The sequence below is a fragment of the Megascapheus bottae genome, chromosome 5, assembly GCF_031878675.1.
Source record: "Megascapheus bottae isolate mThoBot1 chromosome 5, mThoBot2.hap1, whole genome shotgun sequence".
NCBI lineage: Eukaryota > Metazoa > Chordata > Mammalia > Rodentia > Geomyidae > Megascapheus > Megascapheus bottae.
In genome coordinates, this window is record NC_143513.1 from 70,114,443 (window position 1) to 70,128,993 (window position 14,551).

A 14,551-nucleotide genomic window follows, 5' to 3' on the forward strand; every position below is an offset into this window, starting at 1 on the left:
CACACACACACACACACACAAAGACATCTGCCTGCAACAGACCTCAATGGTCTGATGCCATCTTTTCTAGTCTTAGACAGAGGAATCTCTTTCCAACATGGCTACAACTAGAGTCTGCTACTTGGTGGCCTTTGTGGCCAGAGTTTGGGTATGATGAAGGGGCTGGGTTGGACAAGTAGGGTAGGAAGCAAGCAGGTAGCCTGAGAACTAAGTGCACATATGGGTCTCAGAGGAACCCTGCTGACCTGAGCTGACCAGGCTGCAGGAGAGTGGACAGAGGCAACTCACAGAGGTGTTTTGGCACTGCACACTGGAGCTGTTGAAGCGCAGGGCAGGCACCCTCTGCTCGCTGCCTTGGATATTCAGGATGCATTCGTAGCCTCGTTGCCCAGACTGCGGCTGTGGGAGGTTCTTGGCCTTCAGAGTGATGGGTTTGATCACCTCCACGGGCACCAGGATCTTGTCCACTCGCAGAAGTTGAGGGCAGTCCTAGGGACAGAGGGTACAGCTTAGATTGGAAAGCTAGAAAGCCAATGATGTCAGGGACCTCTGCAGACATTATAGAGATACATGCCCAGATGGACTGGTTGTGCCCATCTGGCACTGATTGTGGGGAAAGTAACAGGACCAAGAAATCCAAGATCCTGGAGTTCTTATCTTGAGGCTACTGTTTGTGTCATCTGGCCTCAGATTTTTTGGAATCATGGTAATATTCTGTGTAGTAGATACTCCGGCACATCTGTGGGCCCCTCCTGATACACCTCATGCCCGACAGGCTGACTCTCTTGCTGGGGAGTTCTGTTCCTTTGGGGACTGATGGTCCTATTTCCTGCCAAATTTTAGGCAGCCAAAAGTCAGGACAGATGGGTCTTAGAAGATGCTCCACAGGGAGGCACAAACCTGGGCCTCAGCTCTGCCTCTGTGGTCTATGAGTCTAGACCACAGATGGCTTGAGGGCCTCCTGTACATTGCCTGAGTCTGGCATTTGAGAGTGTTCTGGAATAATCTCCAGTGACCTTTTCTAATCTAGACACTTCAGACTGAACTCTAGAGATGGCCAAGCCCTAAGGAAGTACCCTCAGAGCAGATGTTCACTGAGGTGCTTCTAGATGCCAGAAACAGGCATGCTAATCCCTGGGTCCTTGTGTTGCTCAGAGGTCCTTGGGGATAGAAGACCTGAGTCACAGAGCTCATTTTTACACTGACAAGGTATCTAAAGTGGTCAAACTCAAAGACAAAGAGATTGGTGGTGTCTGAAGGTGGAGAGCTATTTCAAGGGAAGAATTTAGTTGGGAAAAGTGGGGATATTGACACAACAATATGTATCAACTTAAAGATACAGCACTGAACCTTAAAATGGATTAAAATGGTAAATATCTATAAGGTCTGTGTGTGTGCGTGTGTGTGTGTGTATTTTACCATAATGCAAACCAACAATCAAAACAAAACAGAGAGTAGCTACAAAGTGGCAGGCCAGACGAGGAGCCAAGGCCAAAGACTTATATCCCAGCTTTGTCCTTGACCTGACCTTGTTTGTGGCTCCAGGGCTCTAAAGAGGTGGATCTCTGAGACTCTTGTCTAGTTATGGGAAGCATTAGTAATTCCCTTCAGTTCCCTTTCCAACTGCTTCCTAGTTCCTAGTTAGTTCGGTGCTCAGACAAAATGAGAATGTTAGATCTAGATAAGAGGGAGCAATACCATAGAAAGGCTGATGCTCAAGTTGAAGTGGGAAGTGTGTGACGCTGGAGAATGATGGGTCTAGGACTCTATTACCGGTGGAGAGCTGTAAGCCTCAGGGTCCTGACTGGTGAACTTCATTTCCTCCCTTCTCCCTGCCAGAGCCCTGGGTAGCTTTTGTTTCTGGATGCTAGCCTGTGAGGCCACTTGGAAAGATAGCTAGGAAGTGGTGGTATGTCTTATCTCTATCTCCTTTATCAAGATGTTGCCACCTTTGACCTTGTACTAGAGGTGCCTGGATTCAGCAATCCTTTAACCAACTTAATAGACTCCTCTACATTACAAAAAAGAAACTGAGGCAAGTAGCATAAAAATAATGATTCAGTGTTAGCAGATGAATTGCCAGCAGCAGAGTCCTTCCTCCCTCTCATGAAAGAACAGGTTCCCACGGTGGGCACAACACCTCAGCATGGGGAAGGTTGGTTAATCAGGACTTCCCAGTCAAAGTGTGAATTCCTCCTAAACTGGGCTGGATGCTAGACAGGTGCTGGACTGTCTCAACCCGAGTTGTCCCCTGTAAGATTTTCACTGAGGCTTGTTAAGAGAGTTCTATCAGTCCTGATTAACAGTGGCCCCATAAAGGCCTAGTTTGCATATAAAAAGATTGGTGTCTCTGCTAGTAAGTTCATTAATAATTGGAGAGGCCTTGGATTGGATTAGGTGTATATATATATATATATATATATTTTTTTTTTTTTCCTAGCCAATGCTGATGATTGATCTCAGTGCCGCTTCTAATTGAAATGTAAAATGGCAATTTTCCCTCAGGCAACAAGGCGTGACAAGACCCCCTCCACCACCCAGCCTGTTCCCCCAATCCATTATCCCAGATTTTGACCTGTTTCCTGCTGAGATTCCAGGTGCTAAACCACCTATACATCAGAAATTCTCTCAGAGAAATGTCCACATACCTAGCACATGTCCATATATGCCAGTCCTGAGGCTTGAACTCAGGGCCTGGGCATCGTCCCTGAGCTTTCTTGCTTAAGACTAGTTAGTACTCTACCACTTGAGCCATAGCATTTTTTTCTGAGTAGTTTATTGTAAATAAGTGTCTTGAGGACTTTTCTCCCTGAGACGGCTGAGAACTATAATCCTCAGATCTCAGCCTCCTGAATTATAAGTGAGCCACCAGCATAGTTCAAAGTCTCAGGGTCTCCCAGACCTTGGATCTCATGAACTGGGAGCAAGTAGTCTTCTAATCATTTCAGAATTTTCACTGATTGACCTAGCTATAATAAGTGAGGTTTAACATTCTTTCTTCCAGCCATACATTCTGAGGATTCCATGGACTAACAAATACAAAGCATCTGGCCCAGATTGGGCAATATTCAACAAATGTTCATCCTTTCTTTGTTGTTTCCCAGATCAGGCCACAGTCTTGTCCCGCATTTGTTCCCTGGTTCCTGCCTCTGTACTTTTTCTAGAACTATCCCATCAGTTCCTATTTGCAGTTTATTTCAGCCTTCTGGGCTTTATGTGTTACACTGAGTTTAACTAATTCAATACTTCCAAGCACAGTTGAAGAAGCAATAGAGATTTGAGCTCTGTCCAATGCTCATCTAATGGAAGTGCTTTGTTCTGGGAGGTGACACCTTAAAGCCACCATCCTAACTCACCATGATGGCCACACATTTATATGCTCCAAGTGTCCTGAGTGAGACAGGAGACTCACTAGCCTATCCCATCCCTTTGAGCCTGTCTCTCAAACCTTCTGGGTCTCTTCATTCATTGTAGGAAGAGATTGGTTTGGATCAGATGACCCATGGGATACTGTGAAACACTAATGTGTGTGTGTGTATAATATGCTATATATATATTAGTGGGAGATATATGCTAGAATACATGGAATTTCCTGTGTGATCTATATTATTTATAATAAGCCCATTTTTAACCATACTTGAGTTTATGCTAATGAGATAGCTCTTGGATGGTAGGGAATCAACCATGCCATTTAGAGGATCTTCCATACACACTTGGGGAAAAGAGAAGGCCTAAAAAAATTGAATTCAAATACCAATTGCCAGTGAGTGAGTCAATCATGCCTAGGTTCAGGAGTCTCATAAAACCCCCAAGTTCCAAGAGTTTCCTGGTTGGTTGGAGAACAGATACAATTTGCCAGGTGGGGGCTATCCTTGGAGTGGCATGAGAACTTGGCCCACTTTCCCACATATCATGTTCTATAGACGTTCCTCCTGCTGTTCATCGATACCCTTTGTAATGTCTTTAAAAGGACTGTGTCTCCTTGGGTTTTGTGGCCCAGCATCACCAACAATCAGACTTGAAAAGGAAACTATAGGAGACTAATTTATGGCTGGTTGGTGCAAAGTACAAGTGACAAGATCAGACTTGTGATTGGCACCTGAAGTGGGAATGGTTCTTTGGGACCGAATCCTTGAACTTGTGGAGCCTGGCATTTACTATAGGAAGATAGTGTCATAATTGAACTAAATTATAGGCTACCTAAATTTTATCTGCGGAAGAGTGAAAAATAGGTTGGTGTGGGAAAAATGACCACACATATGGTGTCAGAAGCGTGAACTATCAAGAACAGTTTCTTTTTCTTACAGTACCAGTTCTGTTATTAACCCAATAGGTGACCCAGGATACATTATTTTATAATCATTCTAAAGCTCAGTTTTCCCTAACAATACCTTTTCAATTAGCTCAAAATGTAATGGTCAAAATAACAATCAAGTAAGTGAATACTAGAAGGGCTAGGGTAGCACAGAGACTTTGTGAAGAAGATAGGTCTCCAGGAAGTGGTTATTTGCTTATCAGTAGGGAAGCATTTTAATATTTTAGTAATTGGTATTTTGCAGCCTGGTCTGGTTCTACTGCTGGGCACTGGCTATGGGAGACACTGTGCCCCACTCTTATGCTGGTAGTTAATGCAGTTAACTTGGTTCAGGTATTTCAACCTGGTGTACATTCTACTACTCTGCCATCACCTTACTCGAACTTTCCCATGTACCATGCATTATCATGTTTTATAACACAACATATATTACTGCTCCCCATGTTTCAGTGAAGATGATTCAATCACAGTAACCTCACTCTGTATTCACACTGAAGATGAACACAATTTTTTATCTGCTCATCTTACTTTCCTCCACAGATGATTATCTAGCTCCCATACAGATTTCCTCCCAAACATACTGCCCTTCTCTTTTCAAAGCAGATATTTCTCTGAACTATCATTTGAAAGGACCAGTTCTCAGAGGATGAAAAATACCTGTACTTAACAAGATTATTTGGAGACAGATGCATGCAATAAGAACCAGTCTCCCTTGGAAACTGTTTTGCCTGTGGGTACATTCTGCAGTTGGAAGAATAGACAGAGGTTGACATGGCACGGTGGCTTGAGGCACAAGCAAACATTTAATGGCTTGGAATTCAGGAAGTGGATCCAGCTGACTCCAGGTCAACCATCCAGCCCCAATGCACATTTTGGTCTCCACTTAAATACACACAAGATGAAGATAGCATGGCTAATTGCACAGGGCTTGAACACAAAGCCAGATATGAAAACAGAAAGATGCCTTTCCATCTACCATGTCCAACATATCAGTGTCTGCTTTAGAAGAGGTTTCACTGAATATTTAAATAATTGAACAAGGGCATAAAGAATGCTGCCTGGCTAGGAGGGAAAAGGGCTTCTTTCAGAGCTAATGCTGCCTGGGGAAGAGGGTAGTAGGCCTGTGGATTTACAGCCCCCTGGTGTGTTTACAAGGGGAGAGCTCTAATTCTCCCAGTTGTTATAGAAAAATTGGGGGGCGGGGGAGGCGGCTGCAAAAGCTCAGCCAAGACAAGGAGGCAGCTAAGGAACAAGTGATTTGCAAATTACATTCTCTCCGCCCCCCACCCCCATCACCTTAGGCCTCAGTCAATATAACAAAGAGGAACCAGCCCTAACCCTAACCAACCCTCAAATTTATACTCACCTTCTCAGACTCATGGTACCAATACAAAAAATGTAATGCATCATATATTTTCTTGCTGCTCCCCAAGTTTATAATGCCATTAGTGTGATCTACGACAGGCTAGTTTATGGAGAGAGCAAAGTAATAATACAAAAAGGAAATACTCATAACCCTGAGGGGGCGGGGCAGGGGAGATTGATGGAAAGTGCAGTTGTCTGGGGAAATGGCAACCCCATAATTGAATATGTGAAGGAGGAGGTGGTGCAGGGCTTGGAAGTGAGCGAGTTTTTGAGCCATATTTGGCTTTGTTTTCTCAAAGGAAAGTGAAGGGCATGGTAGGGGTGATTCTAGTCCCCAGAATGCTAGGAATGGTTCCCCTAAAGGAAGGGAAGCAGGGCCAGTGGGGCGTTGTTGGGATGCTGGCTGATTTCCCTCTAGAATCCAGTATGGTATAAATGCCCTTGAGATTGTCCCTGACACTGGGGATGAGACTTGTTTTGGCACCAGTGCCAAGCAATAGTCCAGAGAGTCTTCCCTTCCAATTCTGTAGTTGCAGTCTGAAGGTGAAACTTGCTTTTGGAACAACAGACATACTTGTCTTGGCTCTGGATATCTCGGAGTAGTTAGAGTAGTAAGAGTAGTAAGGGATTTGAGGAGAACCTTGCATTTACAGCTTTGCAAATCCCATAGAATTTATGTATCCTACAACTAACTTTTCTCTGGAGTAAGTAGGCAGGCTTGTTAGACTTCAAGAGGAGTGGTGCTGCTAGCAACCTTTTGGAGTTTGTACATCTGGATGTGAACTAGATGTGTGTAGCCGTTGAGGCAGGGCCATCCAGCCAGGTGTCTTTCCAGCTTAGATGAGAAACAATAGAAATAATTTTTTCATTGATGATAAACTCTTGTCAGTGGATTTTTTTTTCATGAAAGTGCATCTTTGTTCACCAAGAATCAGAACCAGAATAGTTGTCTCTGCTGGATAGAATATTCAGGTGGGATTATGGAGAAGCCAGGAACTCCAAAGCCATGAGGGACCCTGTGGCTCTTCCAATTCTGTTAAACAGCTGCCCAGTAAAAGGCCATTCCAGGGTATGGCAAGAAGCCTCAGCCACCATTGAGAGTACAGGATGGAGAGTAAGAAGACACTGCCAGCCAACTTTGGTTTTGTATTGCCTCTCCTTTTCTGTCTGGTGCCTAGGTTCTGGCCTCTGATCTGAGGAGCTGCAGTTGTTATCACAATGCCATCATTCATTGCAACAAAATTATTCCTTGTAACTGGAATATAGCTACTATAAATGACATATGTTCTTGAGTATTCTATTTCTAATAATTATAATTATGCTAGAATAGTTGTTGTCCATGTAATAACAATGATCTACCAGTTCTTCATTACAGACCAATAACTCTGCCTGAACATGTTCTTTGTTGGAGATGGGGGGTGGGGGGGGAGAGGTAATTCAACATCCCTGGTGGCAGTCAACAAAGCCCTTGTTGAAATTGGAAGACGCTCTGATGAAAGCATTCCTAGCAATACAAGATGGTGGTGGGGAGATGAGAAGCCACCTGGCAGCCTCACGCTTGGCTTGTTACAAAAGGATCCTTTTTAGAGAGTAAAGACAAATGAGAACCCAAGGACCCGGGGAAATGTTTCTGAGTACCGGGTGTCACCTGCATTCCAAGAGGGTAGGTCTTGGCATGAGTGTCCATAGGAGCTGCAGGTCAAGGCTGAATATGAATCACCCTGTGAGGTACAGCTTGTAAACCGTAGCCTTCACTGGACATTCACCTATGTAGGCACTTGGTGGGCATGGATTTCTCTTCAGTGATCTCCAGCTTGTGGCTACTGACAGTTACTGACATTTAGAGATCATATAGACAGATAGTACCATTGCATGCATATTTAAATACAGAATGGCAGACCTCTGACACCTGTAAACCTTGCTGGCTTCAGTATGGAGTATGCTTAGAGTAATAAATGGGCAGTCATGTGCCAGCTGCTATGGTTTGCCTCTGGCATCTCCCAAAGGCCCATGTATCCAATTCTTGTTCCCCAGCATGGTACTAAATGGGCATGCCTTTGAAGAAGATGGTAGGACTGCTGTCTCTGTCTCTATTTCTGTTTCTGTCTCTCTCCACCATGAAGGGAATAATTTCTATATCATATACTTCCTGCCTGATATGTCATCTCACCATAGGTCTCAAAAAATGGGTCTGCCCAACCATAACCAACCATGCAATGAAACTTCCAAAGCTGTGAGTCCAATTAGCCTTTTCTCTTTGTAAGTTGACTTATCTTGGGCATTTATATGTGATTAACACAATAGAAAAACATTGGAGTATTATGCTATGAATAATTTCTTTAGCTGGAATGGAGAGGAAATTTTTATCTGGACTTCTCTACAAAGTCAGCTTTCAATTGTGTACTTTTCTTTGTTATCCATATTCTTACTACTATCTCCACCCAGAAAGAGAAAACAAGAAAGCAAAACAAACCTAAGGACAAACAAACAACAACAAAATCTAAGGACTAAAAGAAATTAGCAGCAAGAGACTTTGTTTTCAGGTCTGAAGATAATAGCCTCTTATCCTTGATAGTACTTACTAACTTATTTCTCCTTTGGTGCAGTTACTGTGTAAGTGGATGTTACCATAACAGCCCTACAAATTTGTTAATCCTTCTTTTATCCCTGTTCATATTGAAAATTGCCCTGCTATTGAGCTGGGTAGAATTCTAAGTGTGGGCAAAAAGAGCTTTCTTAGGGCTTTTTTCTCTTAGCATAAATGAACATCCAAGATAAAGAGGAGCACAAGTGTATTCTACAGAGTAGTGTGGTGAAGGAGAGACCTGGGCTATTCCAAGTTACTCCAGAGATTTTATGGCAATGGCCTGCTGCAATATGTAATACCCAGAAACTGGTAGGTTCATCTCTATGTCCTCTATTGTCCCATATTCCTCCAGGCCATTTTCTCTCCTCAGAAAGCCCTGGTATCCAATCCTCTGAGAGGCCTGAGTTCTGAGCTTCTGCCAATACCAGGCATAAATGGGGTCCTGTGCCCGACTCACAGTCTGGGTACCTGAGGGCTTCATTTTCCTATAAAGATCCCTGCATTGAAAACATGATGAGCTCTTGTTTCATTCTCATCTGGCTCTTTTCCTTCTTTCTGAGCAGCAGGTGCAAGTTCCTTTCATGCATTTAAAAGAAAGAAACTTGGGATGAGAAGAGAGAAGAAAGAAAGAGCAGAAATGGCCTACCTCTTTCACTGTTATTAAACCATGAGAGGCTTTTTCTATCTACCAGATAGCTCAATTGTTTTTGCTTTCATTTTAGTCTTGACACTCCATATGTAAAGCCTCTGCCAGAAAGACAAACCAGTCTGCAAAAATAATCATCATAAGAATACTAACAAAAAACTGGTCTGACTGTCATCACGCTATGTGCAGGAAATGTTAGGATGTTTGCTAGGAACCTGACCCCTAACCTTGCAGGGGGAGGCCTGCCCCTTTTGAGTCTGTCCTCTAGATAAAAGCCTAGCTAGGTTGATGAGCCTATGCAGTGTTACCAGCAATTCTTGCTGAAGGTAGACCTGCTGGATGTCTGACACACATCTCTCCTATTACCTTTAGATCTATCTCATCTTTGTTAGAGCAAAGCAGAGAACTGACATATACACAAGAGACACATACGCCTACTTAAAGCCACGATGTAACTGCTTTCTTCCCTTTCGCTGATTAGGAATCAGAGCAGCCAATTCCAGCCAGCCAGATCTCATTGCAGGGGGAGTGAGTCTTGCATCCACAGCATCCACAGTGTCTCCTCGTTTCTATCTGAAGCCTGCCAGAAACTTTCTAAAAGTTAGCACAAAGTGGCTTCCAGTCTCTTTCTAGCTTTCCAGACTGGTGATTCAGGCAGAGGTCTTATGCATAAAGAAACTAAAAAGTAAAATAAAAAGTAATCCTGTTATTAGGGAAGTTCAAAGGCCTGTACTCATTTAACTGTCTTGACAGAAGTTTCCAGATTTCTGCTTTTATTATTTTTTCAATTGTTCTCCATATTTCTGATTCAATCAGGATCATCCTTTTTTCCTGAAGCCCTTACCACCACATGCCCTTTCCTCTAAAATTCATGGCCACCCAGTCCCCCCTGCAGACCTCTTACTTATATCAGGACCTGGGGAAATGCTTCTTAGCTTTGGGATTTCTGGAAGTTACACACACTTCAGTTGCGTTGGCCCCATGCTTTGGGAGCCTGTATGTAGGAGTGGAAGGAATACTTTTTGTCTTCCCTTTCAACCTCAGACACAAGATTCCTGCCATCGAGGTTCTGTCCAAGCTGGGCTTTGAAGGGGTACAAATCTGGGAGGGGGGGTGGTGGCTATGTCAGGCATTTCTGTTCTGTTTCCACAGAGCCCCTATTTGGTTCAATATCAGGACAGCTCCTTACTCTCAAAACTATGCAACTGGCTACTGAGTCTCGCACCTGGACAGGAGGGGAAGAGTGGGAAGGCCCATCTAAGACTGGGGAGGAGGTGAAGGTATGAGAGTCTGTTTGAGTCCAGAGAGCATTAAGAAAGTACAGGCCAGGCTGGCAGCAGCTCTGCCAGGCAGGAAAGCTGCGTGACGTGGCAGAGAGGTCTGTGGAATCCAACAGATGTTGTATGTATTTATAGTCACTTTATATTCATCAATCTACTTCTGTTATAAACGATAGCATCCTATAGAACTTATTCTGTCCAAACAACAGGACCAGCACTGGAAGTCACCAGCTCATAAGAAGTGCTCTAATGTTTGAATAATATACTTTACCAAAGTGTACTTAAAGCTTGCTATCTATGAGGTCTTTACCACAACTGAAATTCTAACAGAGGCAACAGCATAAGGAAGAAAATATTTTATTGATGAAGGGTTTTCAAGAAGAGTAAAAGTTAGCAAGAAAGGGTTGGGAGTGTAGCACAGTGGTAAAATATTTGCCTAGCATGAATGAGGAACGCTATAGGTTTGATCCCTAGCACTGGGGAGAAAAGTCACAGACGTTAGGAAGAAAAGGAAATACATCATTGTCTAGAGCCTACTGTCTTTATGGATTCTTCAGCCTAAACAACAGAATATCCAGGAGGTTAATTGAGCCCAGACTTCCACACATCTCATGTGGCCAGGTGGAGTCAAGCAGCGGACTCTTTCTCCTAAGGTTATGTGAATCTGCTACTGGATCTGAAAACCATGCTTCCTCTGGTTGACTCATTGACCACTGTTTCATCTTTATTCTGCTTTGAATTTTACTTGACTTATTTTCCCGCTATGACCAGTGCTCTAAGAAACAGCAAGAGAGTTTATCCACCCTACTTTCATTGGAATTATTTTTCACAGTGGCCCTTATCTCGGTGGAATTGTTTTAGTATTTACCTGGTGTGTGGAGGAGCCTCCTGTCCCTCTGTCTGCACCTACATCTCCAGGGATAACCCAGAACCCATGGCCTCAACATAGTTTGGCTTGTCCACTACTTGCTTGTGACCCAAAGAACCAGAGCTGGGGAGGAAAGGAGAAGCGCTGAGATGTTTCCCTTTGCTTATCCTCTTAAGGGAAGGCTTTCCATGTGTGACCCATGTACACAGCCAGTGGCTGCTGGAACCTACCTCAGGCAGCTTCACTCGGCCTTCCTGGAAGGAGCAAGTCTTGGGGTCGTGGGTGCAGACATGCCGGTATTTACACCAATGGCAGCGGTATGGGCTCTCCACACAGGACAGGCAGCTGGGCACAGAGAAGAGGCATAGGTCATAGAACTGGGGGAGCCTATAGCTGAGAGCTCACGTCATCTCTAATGTATAGTTTTTTGCCAATCCTGGCGCTTGCATTCAAGGCCTGGGCACTGTCCTGGGGTGTTTTTCTCAAGGTTAACACTCTACCTCTTGAGCCACAGTACCACTTCTGGCTTGTTTTTTTCTGTGTATGTGGTACTGAGGAATCAAACCTGTTACTTCATGCATACTAAGTAAGCACTCAACCTCCAGACCATGCTGTTGACCTCATCTCTGGTGTCTTGCAACCATTTAGCTAAGAGAAACCACCCTTAAAGGCTCAGGAAGATGAGGTTCAACACAGACCATCCCTTTCCTTCTGTCTCTCACTGAGAGAGCTAAAAGAGGGCACAACAGCCCTTCTTCTGTTTCCACAGGGAGACATGGTCCCTTGCTGAAGAGGTTAATGACAAGATATATGGTGAAAGGATTTTCCTGGAGATAATTCAGTTGCTTAAAACCAAAAAGCTGGGTCTCAACTGTCAAGGATCCATGAGCAGGTTGTGCTACTAGAAGCTACTGAGGCTATTCTCTTACTAAGATGGGCTTCTCCAAGATCAGTCCTGATCTTAGGTTATATATCTCATTACTAATTATCTAGTTCTACCCCCAAGCTGACTAGGCCTCAAACTTCTGGCTGGGCAATAGATGATCTTGAAGGAAACAAGAAAGAAAAAGGAGAAGGAGGGACTAGGTGGTTCAAAGGTAAAGCCACGGGCAGCTCTAAGGGCAAGATACAAGGAAAGAATCCCAGAGTTGAACAACCCAGTTTGACTTGGGAGGGCTGGATGCTTTCTCCTTGCTACTCCAAATACAACTAAGTTCTAGATTGACAGCTGTCTCTAGCCAGACTGAAAAGTCCCAAAATTCTACCAGCCTAGATCCCCCAAATGTCTTAGTCACAGCAGCTATCTATAATCTTCACTGCCTGGAGAGGAATGGAGAACAGCATTCCATCACAAGGTTAGACCCTGTGTTTCCCAACTACAGCCATGGAATTCCCAGGATTCCATAGGGAATGTGTGAATGGGAGAATGGGACTCCTAGAAAGAAGTGTTCTAGTCACTTCTCATTGGGCTTCCACACCTAACTTCAGTTTCTACATATCTATTTCTATCTATCTATCTATCTATCTATCTATCTATCTATCTATCTATCTATCTAGATGCACATAGCTGTACACATGCATATATATGTATATATACATATATCCTATAGGTATATACACATATATGTATGTGTATATATATGATATACATATATATATATATGCTCCATATCTAGAATCCGGTCTAACCCTGTTATTTCATAGAGGAACTATAATGAAACAGAGCAAAAACGTGAGCAGTGCCTAAGTAGTAGGGTTCTAAATGGTGCTCTGTGACAAATGGCCCAATGACTCCTTAGGGCTGTCAGGAATGACAGGCTGCCCTGAGTCCCAGCTTATGGCTGTTGATGGTGCCAGCCTGGGGAGGAGGACTGAGTCCCTAATGACAAAAGATCTGGAAACACAGAATGATTAAGTTTCCATCCTGTGTGACTCTGGGAGTCTCTGTCATTGCTGAAGTAGAAAGAACAGAGCCATGCTTCCCAACCTCTGGCATAGGGCTCAGCTGCTCTGGACATTTTGGCTTCCCTGAGGCCCTTGCCAGCTAGCTTAAGTCCTGACCCATCCTGTGTGGCCTGTGGAGAGCAGAATATTCAGGTGGGTTTCTAGGGCACCTGCCTGCCTTGGACACACAGGAACTTCTCTGCCTTCTCCAGCCATGCCCCTGAGCAGGTGTGTTCTTTAAGTTCGATGCACTGCCCTCAGCAGCTGGTGGGAAGGAAATCAGGTTATGAAGATTTATGCTAGAGAAAATGCACGGGCTGGGGATTAAAGAGTGCGCACCACAGTTTCCCAGTCTTAGCTTTTTCTGGTCCTGTATTGTTAACTGTGTGAGCACCATAACAGAGGAATCTGTCTCCTTTGGAGCATTTACACGGTGATTCCTTGGAACCGCAGTAGGGATATCTGATCTCTGTGTGAGCCTTGACCATGGGAACAGGGAGGCCGGGCCACTTACGAGTTGTGAACACTGCAGTTGTAGAAGACAAAGCTGGTGCTGGCGAAGGTCATGCCTGTCTCCTTTGACTTGAGTTGCAGCTGCACGACATGGTGATCTCCTACAGCAGAGCCAGTCAAGGGGTCAGGGGAAGACCAAAGTCCACTAGCAGTAATGAACTCTGCCCTCCAAGGGTTCTGTCAGCAAGCACAGATCTCTAGTTTGATAAGTCCCACCCATTCCTACAGTCATAGAAAAGCAGCTGCAGAGGGTTGTACTAGCCTATTACTTGCTACCTAAATTGCTCTTCTTGCTCATGCATAGACACTGATACACACACACACACACACACACACACACACACACACACTCACACTCACACACACACACACACACACACACACACATATATATTCACGTATTCTGTGTCCTCTGGGCTCACAGGTATAAACGTACACACTGATAAGAAACCAGGGGGGGGAAAAACCTCACCTCTCAGGAATGTTGTCTTCAACAACACAAGTGTCATTATGTATGCATACTTGTGTACATGTGAAGCTCACCCCCCCCCAACTCTGTGTAGAGAAATTCAATTTTCATGCCGCTCTCTTTGTGGGACTCAATTCTACAGTGGGCATGAGGTACTGGAATCCTCAGCTGGCACCAAGAGGAACTGGAGCCCATGTTTAATTCACAACTCTGACCCCAGGACCCACTTCCAGCCTTGCTCTCTGCCTTTCCGGAGAGCCTCATTAATCAATCAGCTTGGAACAAATGTGACAAGACCAAATAAGAGGGACAACATGGCATCAATCTGTCCAGGCCAGGCTATCCCTTGCTAGTGTTGAGCCTTTGCCCACCCCCTTCTTTCCCAGTGCAGCTGGCTACAAACCATAGGCTGCTGTAGGGAAGCAGGATAAGGTAGAATGGAGAGACTACAGTCCAGGATCAGAGACCCAGCCATGTGAGTAGACAGATTCAGAGCAGGTGACTTCCTCCCTCCTATCCAGCTCCTGCACAACTTCCCTCTTGTGCTGCCCTTCCAGGCCAAAA

General features: G+C 44.4%; 1 protein-coding gene across 1 annotated transcript in view; it reads right to left on the reverse strand.

Annotated features, from left to right (window-relative positions):
* The window catches only part of Plxna4 (plexin A4), a 338,047-nt gene that overhangs the window by 66,612 nt on the left and 256,884 nt on the right, over positions 1-14,551 (reverse strand). The window contains exons 7-9 of the mRNA XM_090333317.1: positions 13,520-13,619; positions 11,292-11,406; positions 289-489 (exon numbers count right to left, since the gene is read on the reverse strand). Of these exons, the coding sequence (XP_090189443.1) occupies positions 289-489; positions 11,292-11,406; positions 13,520-13,619 (416 nt within the window). The remainder of the gene's footprint in view (positions 1-288; positions 490-11,291; positions 11,407-13,519; positions 13,620-14,551) is intronic.